Source organism: Chinchilla lanigera, unplaced genomic scaffold, assembly GCF_000276665.1.
Source record: "Chinchilla lanigera isolate Chin_1 unplaced genomic scaffold, ChiLan1.0 scaffold00100, whole genome shotgun sequence".
NCBI lineage: Eukaryota > Metazoa > Chordata > Mammalia > Rodentia > Chinchillidae > Chinchilla > Chinchilla lanigera.
The window spans coordinates 510,621-533,539 of record NW_004955501.1 but is presented as its reverse complement, the minus strand read 5'-3'; the positions used below and the strand labels follow the sequence as shown (position 1 = coordinate 533,539).

Here is a 22,919-nt window from a genome sequence, read left to right as displayed (position 1 = left end):
GCTTCCTGGAAATGCTCTATAGTATCCTATGTGCCAACTGGCAAGAGGAACTGAGAAATCTTCCTAGGCCTGTCACTTATAAAAAAGAGGATGAGGGTAGCTGGACGTAGTTTGTACTCATAAATATGATGCAGAACCCTGGTCCATTTAGAGAAGAAGTGAAAAGCTCTAAGGATGGTACTCTTTTTTATTTGTCTTTTTTTTTTTAGAGACTGGTTCTCTCTACGTAGCCCAGGCTGCCCTCAGACTCACAGTGGCCATCCTGCCTTAGCCTCCCGAGTACTGGGATGACAGGCGTGCGCCGCCATGCTTGGCAGGATGGTGCTCTGTAAAATGCACACAGGATAAAACCAGTTGCCCAAGGAAAGCTCAGTCTAGGAGGCGTACAACTCACTATTTGTAAATAATATAAATAAGTCACTAAGGACACTTAGGTTTGGAAATGTTTTTTTACAAAACTTTTATTTGAAATTGTATCGCCTTATAAAAAGCACATTACATCAAGATTGCTAAAAAGACTTTAAAAAAGACAAACATCCTTCTACTCATCTATTTTACCCCATGATTCACTTCCTACCCTAACACAAAGATACAATTTTTTTTCTTTTTTCCCTTTCTCCTTCCTGCTCTGAAAAGACAATTGCCACGAGAGATGCCTTAACAGAATATCAGTTAATCCTTGCCAGGAAAGCAGTAGCTTACTATTGACTAGACCTGGCAATCCTTTTGCCCTGACCAGAAGGTGAGCAAACCCTGAACTTAAACACAACTTTTCTATTATTTACATACTCTCTCTCTGGGTCTTTTACTCACAAACTCTACCCTAAATTCTAAGCACTCAAGAATTGCTTAAAAAATGATCAAGGGATCTGGAGTTAACTTACTATTTTAATAACTTAGCAGCTACTTTTTGTAAGATTAAAGTTAATAAAAAAAAATTACAAGGAGAATCACCCAACACTAAGAGGATGAATTCTGAAAGCAAATATATTTTATACCCTTTGTCTCAAAATAAGACCAATCCTACAGAATACTTAGAATGGCAAAAATGCAATTTACACACTAAAGTGATTTGATTTGTTTCAGTATGAAAGTACTTTTAATTTCTTTACTGCAGGTACAATGGCATCCAAGTCATCAATTTCTGTAATGGAAAAATAAGAATAATAAGGAAGAGAAACTTTTTCTAGTGATAAAGTGAGAGGAAATGAGAACATCCATCAGTTGTTCAAGTTTCTGACTTAAGAGTCAGAATACTTGTCTAGACCCACTTACACAACAGCGAACCTGGCTCACTGTGGAAGGTATAAGATAAGTGACTCCTTGGCTCCCCACCCCCACCTCATTCTGAAATCACACCTGTCTTCTCACTAAATGGGAAACGACTTACAGAAATGCACCTCACAGAGAAGAACACTGGCTGACAGGAGAATTTTCTCAGCCAGTCATACAACTTTTTAAGAAAAACAAATTCTTAAAAATCTATTGAAGAAAGTCTCTTTACCTGGTATTCAGTACACCACTCTGCACTAAATTACAATAACATTCTGCCAAACAGCTAACTTTCCAATGCTAAACGTAATATTTAAGCCCATAATCTGTTTTTTTTGGTTGTTGTTGGTTTTTCTCCAGTACCGGAATCGAACTCACGACCTTGCGCTTGCCAGGCAGGCGCTGTGCCGCTGAGCTATATCCCCAGCCCCTTAAGCCATAATTTGAACTCTGACCAGAATGCAGAATTCATCTGCCAAGAAACTTGGCTTTCTGAAGCAGATGATCTTATGTGAACCAGATTAAGTGTTTACATCTGAGAGGGAGTTTCTGTAAAGGATCTAAAGTAAGAGTAGGAAGCATACCTATTTTTTTTTTTTTTTTTTTGGTACCAGGAATGGAACTCAGAACTTGCTCTTGCCAGGAAGGTGCTGTGTACTGAACTATCATCTCCCTGGCCTACACCTAGAGTTTATTCATGTGCAAGATGGTATTTATTAGTGACTAGTACATCACTATTAAGTTGGTGGCCATTCTAATATAAGTAGAATCATTCTGTGAAGCCAAGCTCTTCAGGACTTTAGGCAGCACACTTATACAAATTTCATGCTTAAATCTACCCTTCAAGTTATGCTTTGACTTGCTAGGGCCTTTTCTTGTATATTAGCACACTTAAGGGACACTCACTGTCTCCATTGCTTTCACAGCCCATTAAAAAAAACCCATAAAGCCTCTGTCATATTCACTACTGTACATGTTCCTGGCAGACAGTTCCTTCATTTACTAATCTTACCAAGTTTGAATCTACTCATTGCCTGTAATCCCTGCACTCTGCGAGGCTGAGCCAAAAGATTCCAAGTTTAAGTCCAGTCTGGGGAACTTAAGGACCTACCTGTGCCTAAATAAATAAAACATACAGAAAAGGTGTGGAAATATACCTCAGTGTGAAGGCCCTGGGTTCAATTCCCATTACTAAGAAAAAACACCCCTCCCCCAAGTTTTCTTATTAGACTATGACAGACGGCCAAGCATAGTGGGATACACATGCAATCCCAGCACTTGGAAGGCTGAGGCAGGAGGATCGCCACAGGTTCGAAGCCAGCCTGGATACAGTGAGGTCAAGGACAGCCTGAACTACGTAGATGAGCCATCCCTATCTCCTTACGGGCTCACTGCTTCTCTGCTCTGTGGACTGATCCCAAACAACTCTAACTGCAAGCTAGGAGTGTGTTTGATAACTACAGTATCAGTGGGTTCCACACACCTACCAGGCACTCAAGGTAAAAACCACTAATCCAGCTGATTAAAGAACACTCTCCTCCCAAACTCACTGACATCTTAAGAGTCAAATTTAACTACCAATAACAGAGATCTTACCTAAGATCTGAAGCAGATCATTAGTAAATGCCTGAAATGCTGGGAAAAATTCCTCATGTTCTTCCAGTCTGTTGATAATGCTGTTTAAAAAATGCACAGTTTATTCCAAATTTCTAACTTAGGGTTCCTTGCACTTGATTGGACACAAGTAATATCTTCAAAGTAGAAAGAAACTATCCTACTAATTTAAATATACACTTAATGATCACTTACTACAGTTGTTTGAATTCTTTGTTCACCTAATATCACTTTTTAAAAAAAGCATCTTATTATTAGCATAAATGTTTGTTAAATTTATGTAACATTCATGACAAACTTTCCATTTAGTTTGAGACTTCTTAGTGAACCATACATAGACCTTTATATCCAAACTCCTACTAAAAATGAAGAAAAAGCATTAATAGTCAGTAAAACGACTGGAAGAGGAAAAAAGACCAATGGTGGGAATGTATGTTCCTTTTAACAGCATCGAGTACCAAACACTCACATGCCAGATTATATAAGCGTTCTTCCTGGGAAGATGAGCAGAATATACTTTCCTTTCCTATATATTCCAGTATAAAATTGGGGGTGAGAGCTGGGAAAAGTTTCTTTATGTACAGCTAACAATGTCTTAATTGGGGGGGCAGCACTGAGGATTGAACTCAGGGTCTCATGTATGCTAAGCACAAATTCAATAACGGAGCTACACCCACCCCCCCTCAATATTATTTGTGAAAACCTTGGATCTTATGTTAGTGATGCCTAATCTTTTAAAAAACCATTAAAATTCATCTTCTAATTAAATATTATGTATACTGTTAGTAATTATTCAGTGGTCTATGACGTGTCCTAAAATAGGACTTCTTAATATAATCAGAACTCCCACAAAGTAGTTTAAAAGGTTTGATTTTCACCATATGTAGTTTTCCTTGAGAACAGGAGTATGTTGAAGAGTATCTAATTCGTGCTACGAAAACTTACAGGCCCTACAATCTACTTTATCTTGGGTACTTGGCATTTTCTCTATTTCTAAGGATGTGAGATTATCTTAGGGTGTCAGGTTATTTTAAAAGTGCTGTTCCAAACAGGGAAGGTAAATAACATGAAGGTTTGAATATCTTTAATTATACCACTCCAAACACTGCAAATGATTATTTTTTAAAGAGATACCTTTGGAGGTCTTCTGGTCCTAATACTTGCTTAACCTGCTCATTCACATCCTCATTAATCAGCCTACACAATTTTCCAACTGTGCTCACCAGCATACACAATGAGGATGAACTATCTGCAAAAGAGAAATAAAATAGGACACTTTAAAAGGCAATTTCCAAAATCACTGCACCCATCAAACATTTTATGCTTCAGTTATCCTTGATTTTTTTTTTTTTTTACTTTGAAAATTTTTACCTATTTTTTGTAATTTATAAGGAATACTTCCTAAATGGGAGCCAAAGATAACGTAAGCTCATTACCTAATTCTAAGAGTTCTTGGAGGTTCCTCACAGCATTGCTCATTTCTCCAAGCCTAGTATAAACCTCATTCATTCGGGGGAAGACTCCATTTAAGGAAGGCACATCAAATAACTTTTGGAAGTGAGAGACAATGGCTTGCAAAGTTTGAAAGTCTGGCGTGTTGCTGTTCTGTTTAAAAGAAGCAAAAAGTTCTCAAAATAATCTCAAACAGTTCATAAAAAATTTTAAGTGTGAATATGTAGTATTAGTATTACCTTTTCCTTATTTTCAACTTCTTCCAACATGGTATCCACCATAAACAACAGATTTTCAACTCTGATACCTTCATTTTCATCCTGTTTCTTTAAGTAATGCCAAGGCACCAGTTCTGAAGATAGTACTTTCAACGACTTATACAAATCCTTTAAAACAAAACAAAAAAACTGGATGCTGCTACTATTTTAACAAATAGTTTCAGCCTTTTCCAGCTTACCTGCCCACTTCTTCTTGCTCTTGGATATGTTCTCTCTCAATTTTCTTCTTATTGTGGTAAAATATACACAAAGTTTACAGTTTTAGCCTTTTTAAGTATAAGTTCTGCGTTATCAAAGATTCATCATTTTGTTCAAATATCATCACTACCCCGTTCCCCATCTCTGTCTTGTAAGATGGAAACTTGCTGACCCTTAAGTTACTCATTTCACCCTCTCTTAGCAACCATTCTTTCGTCTGTGATTCTGACTACTATACTGGTTCGTGTAAATGAAATCATACAGTATTTGTCTTTTGATGACTAACTTCTTTCACTTAGCATAATGTCCTCATAACATTCACCCATGTTGTGGTATGGATTAGAATTTGCTTCCTTTTTATGGCCCCATAATACTCCTTTAAGATAAGGTAAAGCTCAGCCAGGGGTGGTGGCACACACCTGTTATCCCAGCACTTGGGAGGCTGAAGCAGGAGGATCACCACAGGTTCACAGCCAGCCTGGACTACATGGTGAGTTCAAGGCCAACCTGAACTGTATAGCAAGACCCTATTGCCCCCCCCCCCAAAAAAAAGGAGAGAAAGAGAGAGAGAGACAGGATCGTCTGTGAAGATGGGAGTAGTGACAGCAGAGAAACAGCCTGAGATTCAGTGTCCATACATTGGAGTATAACAACTCGAGACGGAAAACAAGGGGTAAGTGGGTCCACAAGAGCCAGCAAGGAACTGAAATGGGAATTGAAGCCCATGGGGAGAGTGAAGAGAGAGATCTTAAAGAAAAAGGTGGCAAGTGGCATTTCCTCCTTGAGCCCTCATTTGCTGCAAGGGAGGGGCAGCTTGAACCTGCAGATGCAAGGTGACTACTGGTGACACCAGAGGCCTCCACAGAGAAACACACAGATGCAGTGGGCTGCAGTGGTTAGTGATTATTCGAGTTCAGATGTCCCCGAGGAGAGTGTGATAGGCCAGTAGCCATTGTAGCGAGGGACCAACTGAGCTCTGAACTCAGAGCCACTGAAGGTTGGCTCCATCTAGCAGCTCCCAGTGTCAGGCTGAGTCTGAACCAAGTTCAAGTCATCAGAAGATCAAGGAGCCCAGCTCAAGGTGGCAGGAGACACACAGAGTGTTGCAGGCTGAACCAATCAGGTTCCAGCCCCCACTTAGAAACCAACCTGAACTTCAGTGGAACTAAAGGTGCAGGCTTGCTGGGATTATTCATTACCCTGCCTTGAATCTACCACTGGCCTGCTGGGATGAATCAACACAGACCTGGGCTCTGTCTGCCTCTTCTTTCTACCATGGACAGCAGGGACATGTCTTGAAGTGGACATTTTCTTTTTGCTTCTTTTTTTTTTTCTTATTTATTCTTGTTTTTGAGGTGAACATTATTTCTGGATTGTTGTTGTTTTGTTCTTTTTATTTCTTTCTTTTTTCTGTCCCTGTCTTCTTCATCAGTTCCACAAAGTTTGCATGATCTTCCTTTGTCCTCCAGCCTTGCTTCTAATCTCTTCCTCTTTCTCTATTTTTTAAACCTATAACCTCATTTAAATTTTCTCCCCTGGGGGTAAAATCATATTGAGGGCATATTTACTATATACAGTTTTCTGGTTTGTCTTAGATTTTCTTATATAACCACAAATCTAATCCATGTGCTTAAAGGTAACAAATTAACAGTTACCAACGTTTGTCATTTTCTAGGTTGTGTTTGATGCAACTTATGAAGGTGCTATGTTTGCCAAGGTGACGTAATTGTTATAAGCAGTTTTTCTTTCTGGTACTCCAAGACTGAGATTACCTGAGGGTCATAAACTATAGGCCAGTGCCAAAGAACCAGGGGCTAGGCCAAATAGGCAGCAAATTCTCATCCCAAATAAATTGAAGAGGTAGGATTTTTTTTTTGTCTTTTTGAGACAGGGTCTCAGTATGCAGCTCAGGCTGGCCTTGAGCTCACTTTGCAGCCCAGTCTGGTCTTGAATTCTCAATGATCCTCCTGCCTCAGCCTCCTGAGTGCTGGGATTACAGGTGTGCACCGCCATGCCCAGCAAAGAGGTAGGATCTTGCAACAGACTCAAAACCCAAAAGTGAGCTACACCTGGAGGACACCTCAGAGAACATACCAGAAAATGGAAAGATATCCCTTGTTCTTGGGTAGTAAGAACCAATACAATAAAAAGGGCCTTCTTACAAATTCTGGGCAACCAAGGCAAGGCAGGTGGCATCACAATCCCTGACTTGAAATTATACTATAAAGCTACTGTGATAAAAATAGCATGGTACTGGCAAAAAAAAGACCTGAGGATCACTAGAACAGATAAGAAAACGCAGAAACAACTCCAAACATACTCAACCACCTTATCTTTGACAAAGGGGCCAAACACCTTCACTGGAAGAAAGATAGGCTCTTTAATAAATGGTGCTGGGAAAACTGGCTTTCCACACACTGAAGATTAAAACTAGACCCATATCTATCAATTTGCACTAAACTAAAATTGAAATGGATCAAAGATCTAACTATGAAAACAGAAATAATCTGCTAAAAGATAGAATAGGTAGAACTCTTGAAGACATCAGTGTAGACAAAGACTTTATGAACAAAACCCCAATCACACAGAAAATATCACAAAGAATCAACAATTGGGATTTCATCTTATTAAAAAACTTCTGTGGGTGGGCGTCATGGTGCACACCTGTAATCCCAGCACTCGGGAGGCTGAGGCAGGAGGACCGGTGTGAGTTCGAGACCAGCCTGGGCTACAAAGTGAGCTCAAGGCCAGCCTGAACTACATGGCGAGACCCTGTCTCAAAAAGACAAAAAACAAAAACAAAAAGAAAAAAACCCTTTTGTACAGCAAAAGAAACCACCAACAGAATGAGGAGACACAAGCTAGTGTGGGCAAATATTTTTGCCGGCTGTTCCTCAGACAAAGGACTAATATTCAGCATATATAAAGTACTCACAAAAATCATATTTCACAAATTTAAAGACCCCATCAAAAAATGAGTATCTGAAATGAATAGACACAGCTCAGATGAAGTAGAGACAGAAGTAAATATATGGAAAAATGTTCAGCATCACTCTTTGGGAGATGCAAATTAAAACACTGAGATTCCATCTCACCCCGGAAAGAATGGCTATGGGCTGTGGGGAGAAAGCAACCCTTTTCTGCTGTTGGTGAGAGTGTAGACTGGTGTAACCAGAGGCAAATCAGTGTGGAGATCCCTCAAAAAATTAAAACCCAACTATTCCCCTTCTTGTTATCTTCCCCAAAGCATTCCAAGTATCATACCACAGCAATATATGCACACCCACTATTTACAGCAGCATAGTATATAATAGCTAAATGTTGAAACCCAGTCCAAATGCCCAACTGTCTTTATGATGCTGATTTCTTCTAATGATATTATGAACTGATGAGTGGATAAAGATGATGGTTTTTTTTTTTTTTTTTTCTTCTGTACAATGGAGTATTACTCTACCACAAACAAAGATAAGCTTGAGACATTTCTGGCTAAATGGATGTACCTTGAGACCATACTCTTAAGTAAAATAAATCAGACACACATGTTTAAATACAGCATTGTTTCTCCGGTGTAAGAAACTAAAAATGGAAATAAGGACCAAAATGAATTATAAATATTGGGAAATGGGGGCTGGGGGTTTAGCTCAGTGGCACAGAGCTTGCCTGGCAAGCACAAGGTTGTGAGTTTGATTCCTGGTACCAGAAAAACAACAACAACAAAAAATATTGGGAAATGGGAAGAAAATGTTCAAATGAGAAGGGGAACAAGGGGGGTGGGGAGCAGGGAAGGAAAAAGAAGGAACAAGAAAATAAGAAAATAGAAGGAAAAAGATGGAAACAAAACTTTTGTAAATAAGGAGGGGAAGAGGGGTTGAAGGGAGGGGAAGAGAACAGGACAGAAGCAGCAGGCAAGATATGTCATCTACAGGTACAAATTTCCTATCATGAATGTTATCATTATGTATATCTAAAATGTACCAATAGAACTTTAAAAAAAGACATGGTAACTCATGCACTGCTGGTGAGAATGCAAATTACTATAGCTATTATGGAAAACAGTAAGGAGGTTCTTTAAAAAACTGGAAAGAGAATCGTCACATAATCCAGCAATCCCACTACTGAGCACATATCCCAAGGAAATGAAATTAATATATCAAACAGATACCAGCACTCACATGGTTACTGAGGCACTATTCACAACTGCCAAGATATGGAATCAACCTAGGTTTCTAACAACAGATGAATGGATTAATGCAGAAAATATGGTGCATACAATGGGATATTACTCAGCCACAAAAAAAGCAAATTCTGTCATGTGCAGCAACATAGACGGAACTAGAAGGCACTGTAAGTGAGACAAGCCAGACGCAGAATAAACCACATGCTCTTATTTATAGATAGAAACTAAAATGCTGATCTTGGGGAAGGGAGAAGGCGAAGAGGAAGTAAAAAGAATTAAGATGTGTTATGTAATTGTACCAACTCCCTGCAATGAATGCAATCATTATGTACTGCAAACATGTACTAATAAAAAAAAAAAAAAAAAAAGCCCCCTATCTTGGATGTAAAAAGCAAAATTAAAAACCCAAATAAAAGGATAGTGGTTATCACAGCCTGGCAAGGGTGTGGGCAAAAGGTATAGACAGGATGGTGAACAGGTATAGGGGTGCAGCTGGACAGGAGGAATAACTTCGAGTGTTCTGCAACACAGCAGGACAACTAAAGTTGACAACAACTGGTTAGTAGAGGGGATTTTGAATGTTCCCAATACAGAGTAATGATGTTTGAGGTGATGGATATGCCAATCACCCTGATTTGATCATTACACACTGTATTCATACACTGAAATGGCACCCTGTACTCACACGTGCCAACTAAAAATAAAATACATTGTGTGTGCATATATACATATATACATATTTTTTTCCACAATACATAAATATTCCCATCTTGTTTATCCATTCTGCTCTCAAACTCATCCTTATCTTTGAAGCCAAATCAAACCTATAGGGGGAAAATAACCAATTTGGGAAGATGGCTATCACAAACTGAGAGGCTGCTACCTTATAAAGATGTATGAGGCCTAAAAGAATCTTAAGGTATTCCTCAATTTGAATCCTAAATGTGTAGTATAAATATCAGAAGGACTGTCTAAAATCTATGAGTTGCTACAATCGCAGAGGAAACTAATTCTAACCAACTGGTTAGAATATTTTAATTAATATTAGATGTCCTAAGAATATTTTAATTATGAAATTCCTTACCTTCTACTCAGAAAACTAACAGCGAGAACTCACCACCACTACTAGCACTGCAAAGCCTTTCCTGGGAGATATGATCAGAGTGATCTCCTCCTCCAGACTCTACAGTACACTTTACTTCCATCATTCACTTGTACTTCATCATGGGAGACTGTCTTTATTTATTTATTTTTTGGGGGGCAACTGTCTTTATGATGCTGATTTCTTCTAATGGTATTATGAATGGTTACATTTTATTTCATATTTTTGACCATATTTTGTCCCTAATCATTCTGAATCCTGTGTTCACCTTTTATAACTTCTTACAATGCCTTGAGCATTAAGTAATAAATATCTACTATCCTTTTGGCGGGGGTGGGGGGTAACGGGTATCAAACACATGACCTTTTACTTGTTAGGGAGGTGCTGTGCTGCTGAGCTATAGCCACAGCCCTGACTCCTCCTTTTGCCTCTTTTCTTCTCTAGACTTTTCTCTTCTCTTAGAAAGGCTAAGGCTTTTTCCACTGCATCTCTTTTGAGCAGGAAAAAGGTGGTGTCTGTATTGCCACAACCTACTGTGAGAATTCTGATTAAATGGTTTACACAATGAATAACTATTTCATTGTGGCTTACACAATGAATGGCTTACACAATGAGTAACTACTTCACCACCTTTTGAGATACCAACTGGAGGGACTCAAGTCTTAAAATAGATGTATTAACCCAGCACTGTCAATCAAAATGTTTATGAATGTGTATTGTGTAGGCCCTGTATAAAAAGGGAAATAGAAATTAGGTTGTGAATATTCTTTTGTTAGTTGTATAGTGATGTGTTACTACATGTTTAAAAATTTAGTATTGTACCTCCTTCAAAAGTTAGTATTTTGTCTTAGAATACACACTTTTGCCTCATTCTTTTGTCAAATATTAATTATATATATCATGCGAATCCTTAGAACATATCAGAACAAATAAGACAATATTTTCTGTTCTCATAGAGCTTATAAGCCCACCCCACCCGAACTGGATATCAAACTCAGGGGCTCATGCATGCTAGGCCAAGTGCTCTACCTCTCAGCTATATCAACAGCTTTTTAAAGAGGCTCATGCTCTACCAAATGAGCTAGCTGGGCTGCCCTAACAGCGCTTTTATTTTAGATATTTTGAGATAGGGTCTTGACAAGTTGCCTCAAATTCTGACCTCAAATTCTTGATTCTCCTATCTCAATCTCCCGAGTAGTTGGGATTATAGGCATGTACCTGCCACCACCCCTAGCTAAGCTTATACATTCTTAGCATAGATCATCTGCATCATTTATACTTGACATAAGATTTCTTTTGACAAATACTGCTATTGAATTATATCTTTATTGAGGTAGTGCTAATTACTAAAAAAAAGTATAAACTTTAAATGACAAATTAAATACTGACTTTAAAACAACTCACTTGCAATGAAGTTATCAAAAAACTGGAAAAACCTCAAACTATAAAATAAGTATTTTTGTGTACAATACTGAAGTCTGAACCCAGGGCCTTTGCACTAAGCTACATTCCCAGCCTTCTTTTGAGACAGAGTCTCACTAAAGTCGCCCAGACTGGGCTCAAACTTGTGGTCCTCCTGCTTCAGCCTCTGGGCTGGGATTACAGGCATGCACCACTACCCCCATCAATAAGTGAACACATTTTAGTCTCCCATCGATAGACAGAGCAATTAATAGTAGGGTTGGATGCTAGTTGACTATTACTTACTTTAGAGAAGAGACAAATAAAAACTTATCTCTGAGAGAAGGGAGTAGATTTTCAAAGTACATAAAGAATATTCAAAATCTTACCTTCAGGGATGTCAGTTCATCTGCCCACATTTCTATTATAGGAACAAGGTGTTCAAATCCACAATCCTGAACAAAGTCTTTGTTAAAATGTTGGGGTCCTTCTTTGCTCTGTTTATAAATTATTGCTGGAGCTCTTGGATTTTGAATAATTGAATTGATACTACATAGCACCTTTAAAAAACGTAATATTTTTAGTTAAAATATTTATCCCAGCTCTATAAAGTGATATACATTAAAGTAGTGCTTTATATGTCAACATAACATCATTTTCAGAGCTAGCAAGTTCGGATATTAAGAAGCTCTTCGACATGTTCCTGCTGGCTTGTACCCCCCCCCACATGGTTCAAAGCTGCTTGGCAATGGGACATGAGATTTATGAACTGTGAATGTGTTAATGAAATTGACACTTGCACTCTACTGGCAACACAGTAGTTTCATTAACATGGTTAAATGTGTAAGTTCTAACAACAACCAAAAACTTCACAGAAAAACTAAAATGAATTTGACCTGATAAACAGTCATGAATGACCACATGGAGACTAGTAACCACCCCAGACATCCTTAGCTACATTCTCTGCATTTCCCTGTTTCTGTCCCTCATATTTAAGCTAAAGGATATTAGAAAGGGCTTTTCCATTGTTCCATAACTTTAGCTGAAGTTTAAGGTAAAGACAATTACTAATAAAGTCTCACACATTCTAAAGGGAAGTCACACCTGGGTTAGAAGTGATCAAACTGACCGTAAATGATGATCAGCTGACCCAAGAAAATGTTAGACATTCATCAGACAGACTCACCAACAAGAGTGTTTTTAAAAGAATAGACAGAACTAACACAAAATAATACTGCTGTTCTTTTCTTCCCATAGAAAGCTATACAAACACGTCTTTTGACAATATGACTTTGGATATTTATTTACAAGTAGGTTTTTTTTAGTGTAGAAGGGTATGTTTTAATATTTTACTTCTTATACTTAAATTGAAATTGCTTTACATGAAAATTGTTCATCCAGAAGGATTTAATTTTATTCACATATTAATTCAGATTTATTTCTATTTCTAGAATTTCTATTCTAGAATTCTAGAATTCTTTATTTCTATTTCTAGAATTTCTATTCTAGAATTTTATTTCTAGAATTTCTATTTCGTTTTTGTTTTTTTTTTTTTTTTTTTTTTTTTGGTTTTTCTCCGGTACCAGGAACCGAACTCACGACCTTGCGCTTGCCAGGCAGGCGCTTTTGCCGCTGAGCTAAATCCCCAGCCCCCTAGAATTTCTATTTCTAAATATAGAAATATTTAGATTTTATTCACATATTGATTTTTAAAATATTGCCAATTAGTTCAAAATTTATTTTTTATTTTAAAGCTAAAAGAATGAAAACATATTAATAGAGATTCACAAAACAACACAAAAACAATGCAAGCAATACTTATTTTTAGACAAGGTGATAGGAAATTAACAATGATCACTGTATTACATATTGGTATGTTCAAACTGGTTATTCAGATAAACAAATACAGGCATATGAGGTTGATCAAACAATTAAACATTAACTGTTCCTTTCAATAAAATAACAGAAATCAGTAGTACAACTATCTTAGCTATCCTGTGTATACCCACATACATATTTTTCCCTTTTTCTTTTCTCTTTTCCCTCATCCCAGTTCCTTTCTTTGAGCAATTTTTTTTCCTTTCAAAATATCTATTGTACTTTTAGATTTTATTCACTCTTTCAGGTTCTTACACTAGCAAGACAATATGGTTTTTACATATGTTCAATAGGAGTGGTGACAGTGGACTGATTTATTTCACTTATAAGTATGGTCTATAGTTGTCACTATTTATCTATAAAGCCTCAAGTTTATCTTTCATTATAGCTGAGTAACATTCTATTATATAAAAATATCACAACTTTTTTTATCTATTCCTCAGTTGATGGGCATTTAGGGTGCTTCCACAATTTAGCTATTACAAATTGTGCTGCTATAAACATGGGTGCACATATATCGCTGTCATATGATGCTTTCAGTTCTTCTAGAAAAATACCCAGAAGCAAAATAGCTGGGTTGAAAGGAATCTCTAATCCTAGTTTACTTAGGAATCTCCAAACTGATTTCCACACTAGTTTCACCAGTCTACACTCCTACCAACAGTGGAGAAGGGTACCTTTTTCCTCACAGCTCCTCCAGCATTTGTTATTGGTTGATTTCTTGATGACAGTCATTCTTTCTGGGGTAAGACGGAATCTCAGTGTTGTTTTAATTTGCATTTCTCGATTGACCAATAATGTTGAACATTTTTTCATGTATTTATTTGCCATTTGTATTTCTTTATCTGAGAAGCATGTATTCATTTCAGATGCCCATTTTTAGACTGGGTCTTTGAATGGGGGGGAGCTGATGTTTTTTAATTCTTTTTATGTTCTAGATAGAAGTCCTTTGTCTGAGGCACAGCTGACTAAAATTTTTCCCAATTTGTAGGTTTTCTTTTTATTCTGCTGGTGATTTCTTTAGATGTGCAAAAACTTTTCAATAAGATGAGATCCTAGTTGTTCTTTGAAGTATTTCCCGTGCAGTTGGTTTTTGTTCATGAACTCTCTGCCACCTGACTTGTCTTGTTGCCTAGGATTGCTTTTGCTATTCTGGGTCTCTTCTGTTTCCAGATGAATTTTAGGAATGCCTTCTCTAGATTTGTGAGGTATGCTAATGGTATTTTAATTGGAATTGCACTGATTGTGTACAATAATTCTGGGAGTATGGCCATTTTCACAATGTTGGTTCTTCCTATCCATGAACAAGGAATATCCCATTTTCTGAAATCCTCTTTGTTCTCTTTTTTCAGAGCACTGTAGTTTTCACTGTATAGATCTTTTACTTCTTTTGTTAGACTGATTCCTAAATATTTCAATTTTTTGGACGCTATGGTGAAAGGTGTGGTTTCCTTAATTTCTCTCTCAGCATGTTTGCTGTTTGTGTATAGGAATGCTATTGATTTTTGAGTGTTGATTTTGTGTCTAGCTACACTACTGAATTTGTTTATCAATTTTAGGAGTCTTTTGGTGGAGTTTTTGGGGTCTTCCATGTACAGTATCATGTCATCTGTGAATGATAATTTCACTTCTTCCTTTCCTATCTTTATTCTGTTTATTTCTCTGTCTTGTCTAATTGGTCTAATGCTTCCAGAACTATATTGAATAGGAGTGGTGACAGTAGACACCCTTGTCTTGTTCCTGACTTTAAAGTGAAAGCTTTTAGTTTTTGTCCGTTTAGTATGATACTAGCTGTTGGTTTGTCATAGATGACTTTGATAAGATTGAGGTAAAGACCATCTGTTCCTATTTTCTGCAGGGTTTTTAACATGAATGAGTGTTGGACTTTGTCAAAAGCCTTTTCTGCATCTATTGAGATGATCATTGTGGTTTTTGTCTTTGGCTCTATTGATATGGTGTATTACATTTGTTGATTTGCCTACATTGAACCATCCCTACATCCCTGGGATGAATCCCTCTTGGTCATGGTATATGATTTTCTTGATGATTTGCTGAATTCTGTTTGCTAGTATTTTACTGAGCATCTTTGCATCTGTGTTCACTAGGGAGACTGGTCTGTAGTTCTCTTTCCTGGATAGGTCTTTCTCTGGTTTTGGCATCAGTATAATACTTGCCTCCAGAAATGAGTTAGGGAGAATTGCTTCCTTTTCAGTTTCATGGAAGATTTTGAGGAATATTGGTATTAAATCTTCTCTGAATTTCTTGTAGAATTGCACTGTGAATCCATTGGGGCCTGGGCTTTTCTTTGTTGGTAAGTTTTTAATCATGTTTTCAATCTCATTAATTGATATTGGATTATTCAGGATTTTATATCTTGATTCAACTTTGGTAATTCATAAGTATCTAGGAATCTGTCCATTTCTTCTAAGTTTTCTATTCTATGGGAGTAAAGATTTTTGAAGTAGATTGAAAGCAGATTCAAGTAGATTGATGATCTTTTGAATTTGAATAGGATCTGTAGTGATTTCACCCTTTTCATTCCTTATTGCATGAATCAGTTTTTTCTTTTCTTTTTTTTTTTGATAAGGTTGGCCACGGGTTTATCAATTTTATTTCTTCTTTCAAAGAACTAACTCTTTGATTAATTTTTTGTAGTGTTTTCTTCATCTCAATTGCATTAATTTCTGCTCTGATCTTTATAATTTCCTCCCTTCTTTGGGCTTTGGGCTTGACTTGTACTTCTTGAGGTGCAGCATTAGGCTATTTATTTGTTCTCTTTCTGTTTTCCTGATGTGTGAGTTTACCGCTATAAATTTCCCTCTGAGAACTGATTTCAGTGCATCCCACAGATTCTAGTAAGTTGTATTTACATTTTCATTTGTTTGTACATACTGTTTAATTTCTTCTTTAATTTCATCTGTGACCCATTGGTTGTTCAGGAGGTTCTTCTTTAATTTCCATGTATTTATGGAGTTTTTGTGGTTCCTTTTGTCATTAATTTCCAACTTCAATGCACTATGGTCGGATAATATGCATGGGATAATTTCAATTCTTTTGCATTTAGTGAAGCATGCTCTATAGGCTGGAACGTGGTCTATTTTAGAAATCAGCCATGTGCAGCTGAGAAGAAAGTGTATTCTGATGATGTGAGGTGGGACACTCTGTAAACATCTACTAAATCCATTTGTTTGCAGATTTGGTTCAGATCTGTTATTTCTTTGCTGATTTTTTATGTATATGACCTGTCTCTTTGTGTTAATGGGGTGCTTAGCTCCCCTATTACAATAGTGTTATTAGTTGTTTGGTTTTTCATGTCTATTAAGATTTGAATATATAGTTGGGTGCTCCCATATTTGGTACATACATATTTATGATTGTTATGTCTTCCTCTTGCAGTTTTTCCCTAACAAGTCTGTAGTGACCTTCTTTATCTCTTTTGATTGTTCTTAGCTTGAAGTTCACATTGTCTGCAAACAGAATAGCTACCCGTTTTCTTCTGGGTTCCTGCTGCATGGAGAATTGTTTTCCATCCTTTGACTTTCAGTCTCTGAATTTCCTTTTGAGTTAAATGTGTTTCTTGTATACAGCATATTGTTGGATTTTGCTTCTTGATCCAATCTGCCAGTCTGCTTCTTTTGATTGGTGAATTGAGGCCATTTACATTAATGATTATAACTGATATGTGTTGGCTTATCTTTGTCATATCATTTACTTGCTGTTGGTTTCCTATGTTTTCTGTTTAATTGTTTGCTGTGCTTGGTGGTTCCTTTCTACTGTTGTTCTTGAAAATGTAGTCATTTTTATTTCTTTCTAGATTATCTTTTAGTACTTTTGGTAGGATTGGTTTGGTGCTCATGAAGTTCTTCAGTTGTGAAAATATTTTATTTCTCCATTAAATCTGAAGGATAGTTTTGCAGGATACATCAATCTGGGTTGGAAACTGTTTTGTCTCAGGACCTGGAATACTTCACTCCAAGATCTTCTCAACTGGATGGTTTGTGTTGAGAAATCTGCCATGATTCTGATGCACTTTCCTTTACAGGTGATCTGTTTCTTTTCTCTAATGGCTTTTAATATTCTGTTCTTTTGCTGGATTTCTGGGATCTTGATTATGATATGTCTGGGTGTAGTTTTATTTTGGTTATGAGTAGTTGGAGTTCTGATGCCTCACCTGTATGTCAGATTCTTTTTTCCATGCTTGGGAAGTTTTCTGCTATTACTTCTGCAAATATTCTTTTTAGGTCATTTTTGTTGCCTCCTGCTGTTTTGTTGACACTTATTTATCTAACATTATTTCTCTTTGCATCATCTTACAGCTGTTGAATTGATATTTACTAGTTCCTCATTAATTTTAGGAGATCCTTCCTTTCAGGATTGTTAGCTCCCATGCTGTCTTCAAGATCTGAAGTTCTACCCTTGGCTTCATTCAAGCGGTTTTGCCACCTTTCAATGGAAGCTTTGATTTCCTGGATATCTCTTTGAATCTATTTCATGCATTCTAGTTCTTTCCTATACTGTTTATTTAATGTTTCCAGCACTTTCCTATGCTCATCTATTGTTCTATATATGTCTTCTTTAGATGTGCTGAGCAATTCTTTCATGATTGCTGTCATTTCATTTCTTACCTGAGAGATTATTTCTGATCTGATTTCTTCTATGGCCTGATAGAGTTGGTTCTTTACTTCAGTTGCAATCATCTCAGCTATTTCAAGTGTATGATTACCAAGCTCTCCTATGTTGATGTCTCCTGGACTCTTTTTGAGTGGGGTGAAGCTCCAAGATTGCATTTTGGTCCTTCATCTTATCATTTTTGATGCCAGATGCACAGCGCCCAGTCTCACTCTTCCCTGGCAGCTCACCAAAGGTCCCTAGCATCCCTAGTTTTCTTAGCGGTCTGACTTGCCCCTCAGTGGCTGCAGAGACCGGCTGATCAGTCCAGCGTCACCAGTCAGTTGGTGGAGTGTAACCAAGGCCTCAGATGTGATGGCAGTGGATTGTGAAGTACCTGGTCCAGTGTCCCCAGGCAGCTGAAGGAGCACACAGGACCTACATGCAGACTGCAATGGTGGTGTGATCACAGGCCGCCTGGTCCAGTGTCCCCAGGCAGCTCAGGGTGCACCCAGGGCCCAGACGCGGACTCAACGGTAGCAGGATCACGGGTCACCTGCTCTAGTGTTCCCCGGCAGCTCAGGGTATGCGCAGGGCCCAGATATGAACCATGCTGCCTGCAGATCATGGACCGCCTGGTCTAGTGTCCCCAGGAAGTTGATGGAATATACCTGGCTCTCTTGGGGCTCACCCACGAACTGTGATGGCAGCAGATTGCAGACCACCTGGTCCACTGTCCTAGTTCAAAATTTAAAAGCCTAGGTAGGCTCAATAAAACATGAGTACGTGTCTGGTTCAGTCAAACTACAGGACTTAATTGCTCATCTATTCAATAAATAATGTATAAACAAGTAAGATTAGTTTCCCTGCATGATACCACATAGAAAATTAAATTTCACATGGGTTAAATATTTAAACAAAAGCAAAACTATAAAAGGACCCTAAGAAAATAGATTTACTTATGAAATAGCAACAACAAAAACAAAAGGAAAATGGCTTTGGGGGGAGAATTATCTTTTAAAATCTTAACAGAGTTTTTCTTGCCATTATTATCTAGGTAATACAATATAACTGCTCTTTGTATAGCATTTACATTGTATTTGGTATAAATAATGTAGAGGTGCTATTTTATGTATATTTATTTGAGCATCTGCAGATTTTGGTATCCACAGGCATCATGAAACCAATCTCCCACATATACCAAGGGACAACTGTGCAAGTATTCCTTAAGTGATAATTAATCACACTGTAACCCAAACCAAGGTCCAGTACAAATACAACTGTTTTTTCAGCTGTTCAGTACCTGAAAGTATCTCTGGTCAACTAGAGCCTGTTGATGGTTTTCTTTGCTGGGTTCATCTTTTTTGTCTGTGTCCTCAGTTTTTGTATGACTGATAAGTTCCTGTAATCTATAGGAGAAAAAAAAAAAAAATACAAAGTGCTTTCCTAGGCACTAGACTAAGATGACAAACTAAGTCAATGATCCAGCTGGCCTTCTAAAAGTCTTATGGCATTTTATTTATATGTGTATGCACATAAGCATACATGCATGTGTGCATAAACAAAAATTTATGTCATATTGACACTGGAAAATAATAAGGTCCTCTGAACAGAACACAAATGAGAAGAAATCCCTGAAAACTGACCAAGAATCTGTTGTGAATCATAATTTTAAAGGAAAATACATTAATAATAAATCATTTTAAACACCAGAACCCAAATAAACAACAAATTATTTATAGTATGTAAGGTCTATAAAGTCATCATGAATACTGAATTATCAAATACTAAACCACTGTTCCTAGGGGAGATACAGAATTGGGTTCCTGCAAGGCTCTGCTCACATTTTCTTTAACTGATCTATATATATTATTTAATGAGTGTCTGTATTTAAAGACACCTTACTAAAGAGAATGTTGATTCACTAATATTAAATTCTTGGCTGGCAGTACTCCCTAACTCATGCCTTGAACAAAGCTTATCTGTAAGTTTGTTTTCTATAAGGCACATTATAGTCTATTTGTGTACAGAAAAGAATACTAGACAGCACTTCAATACTGTGCTTGGTGGCCATTTTAAAGAAAACACCAACAAAAAGCATAAAAATGCAGAAAGAAAGTGGCACCAAATAGTGAGAAGGACACTTCTTTACAATATGAATGTTCAAATAAAAGAGGGTAAGCCATCAACTTGTTCAACCGTTAAAAATGTGTGTGTTGGATGACTCAAATTTTGCCATGCTGAGCCTGCCCATGAGTGATTATGAAAGTTCTATAATGATGGACTTGGGAGTTATAAAAAGTTTTAGCAGATGGGAAAATTTATGCATACAGACTCTGTGAATACTGAGGACTGACTGTGTATTTCTATGTACCTATAAGGGGATACATGCATGTGTTTGTATATTTTCACTAACACACTGGCTTGGAGTCAGTAAGTTTTCTCTTCCTCTGACTTTTTACCTTCCTACATCCAGTTATATCTCTTCCAATGCCCCCATCTCAGTTAATAGCATGGGGGACTACCTATTCAGGCCTGAAACTTAAAGGAGACTTTTGTTTCTTCCCCATCCCCTCAATTCCCTATAGCCAATCCATCACAAAGCACTATCAGTCCTACCTCCAATACTACCAATTTCTACCACTTCCAGGCACCTCTGCCATTACCACCATTGACCATATTCACTACTACCTCTTGTCCAAACTCATACAGTTGCAGCTTTCCCACTGTTTTACATTTAGTACTTATACTGAAATTGTCTTATTTATTTTTTTCTAACCTTTTTTCTTTGTGACATCTCCATGAAGGCTGGGATCTTTTCTATTTGGTTTACTTTTGCAACACCAGTCTAGAATGCGAAGCAGATAGCAGGATATACTGTATGTACCCAAGATATCAACAATAATAGAAAGGCAAAAAGTATTCACTGAGTAATGAATGCATCCTTTCCCAACCTATCTGTTTTATTTTTCCTTCCCAACTGTATTAATTTAACTGCATAGATAATTCCTGGATGCTCATATTCGCCTTTCACTGTGATATACATGTTGCCACAGGAAGGAGGAAATATAGCTCTCAATGAAAATCGAATCAATACCTACTGATACAAATTTTTAACATCTTTAATACATACGTTTAGCTCATAAGGGTTTTCAAAATATTTCATCCCAATGTCCTCAAATTACTGAAGTCTCATTCCCTTCAATCAAAGTGTAAACATCCATAATCTTTAGGAAACACTACTACTATTAGAGATCAACTTTTTGAAACACCTTTGAGGGCTTGCTTTTCAAAGCCAGGGAGGGTAAAAGCGGTGGATAAGCACAGCTCACATGCCTTCTGGAAATAAGTGACAAGACTTACTTTAAAATCTTCAGATCATGACTACCAACAAGAAAAGCTGGGAATTTGTCATTTGTAATTTCATCGATTCTCTTGTAATTCTTTCATTACTTCCCAAGAATTTTCTATTTAAAATCTTTTTCCTTTTCCCTTATTACATCAGAAAACTACCTTTTCTTTCTTTGCACTTAAGATGAACATACAGCCAAATACTGGATATTGCTTTAAAACTGGGCAACCAGAAATGTCCCCTTTTAAGGTCATTTCCCCCATCAGGCTGTAATTCCAAGCTCCAGGTACTCTAAGTTAGCATGAGGTAAGCTGACAGGTAAGTAAAAACAAACCATAAAACACCAAACCCTAAAAGAAGCTGTAACTTTAGTAAAATATAGTTACTTTATGTTTTTCTTGAGGGCTTTCTCCAGTTTCTTCACTTGTTGTTTATAAAGTCTTAATTCATGTTGTGTGGGCCTGTAGAAAATAAAACATGTTGAATGCATTCAATTTAACTATTTAAGCACTTGCTACAGGACACAAATAAGAATAACATTCTTAAAATATCTCATGACTGCTAATGAGGTACTTACTGGCCACTCGGATTTCTGTTTTTGCATAATTCCTCATTCGACCTTTTTTTCTTTTTTGGTAATATTTGATTTTACAGTGAAATATTTCAAATATACAAATAATAGTGTATTATAATAAATCCTGGTATATCTACCACCTAGCTTTATAAAATTTGAACAATGACAGATGTGTTTCAAATCTTTAATTAAAACATACACTTACTTAAAATTCTATGTGTCCCTCAGTGTCATTCTTCTCCTTTCTAGGTAGCCGCTACCCTTTTCACTGCATTATTCCTAAACATGTTCTTATTTTTTACTATATATTTGTGTAATCATAAACTTACATCTTATGTAGGGCAGGCTTTCAGACTTTATATAAATGGCTTATGTTATCAACTGTTAATGGCCCTTTTCCATTAATGTGCAACCTTTAGGGGTAGGAAATGTACCTCAGTGGCACAGCACTTACCGGGTACACACAAGGTCCTGGGTTTAATCCCCAGCTTAGCTAAAAACAAAGTATAAGCTTTATGAGAAGAGATTTGTTTCAGTCATTGTTTTATTCTACAGCTGGGGACACTGGCTAACTTATAACAGGTACCGAGCAAGTACTGAATGAATAAAAAGTCCTGATAACAATCCTTCCTTACTAATCCTGTCAACGTGATGTTATCCTTTTGCACCTTTTCTGCAAACAGCCTTTTGCTGTGTTATGAACATTACTTTCTTTTCTTGTCCTCCCACAACACAGGGATAAGAAGAAATTACAAGACATCCTAAATTATTTTGGGAAAGAGAAACTCATGGGTATAATATTGAATCTAACACAGTAAATAACCAATTATTTCAAAATCACTTAGAGTAAATTTTAAAATGTTTTTTACCTATGTATTTGAGGTGGTGGTTATGTTAATTCACTTAATTATTCCACACTGCATTGATAAATCACACTGCTTTATACCTCATAACAGACACAACTATAATTTTTCGATTTACAGTTTCAAATTTTTTTTTTTTTTTTTTTTTTT

General features: G+C 37.0%; 1 protein-coding gene across 10 annotated transcripts in view; it reads right to left on the bottom strand.

Moving 5' to 3' along the window:
• Window positions 1-435: 435 nt before the first annotated feature.
• The window catches only part of Cep70 (centrosomal protein 70kDa), a 54,185-nt gene continuing 31,701 nt past the window's right edge, over window positions 436-22,919 (bottom strand). For all 10 annotated transcript variants that reach the window (XM_013505738.1, XM_013505739.1, XM_013505740.1 and 7 more), the window contains 8 exons: window positions 21,719-21,793; window positions 19,284-19,389; window positions 11,884-12,054; window positions 4,578-4,724; window positions 4,323-4,491; window positions 4,021-4,135; window positions 2,869-2,948; window positions 436-1,144 (listed from right to left, as the gene is read on the bottom strand). In XM_013505738.1, the coding sequence (XP_013361192.1) occupies window positions 1,083-1,144; window positions 2,869-2,948; window positions 4,021-4,135; window positions 4,323-4,491; window positions 4,578-4,724; window positions 11,884-12,054; window positions 19,284-19,389; window positions 21,719-21,793 (925 nt within the window). In that variant the 3' untranslated portion in view covers window positions 436-1,082. The remainder of the gene's footprint in view (window positions 1,145-2,868; window positions 2,949-4,020; window positions 4,136-4,322; window positions 4,492-4,577; window positions 4,725-11,883; window positions 12,055-19,283; window positions 19,390-21,718; window positions 21,794-22,919) is intronic.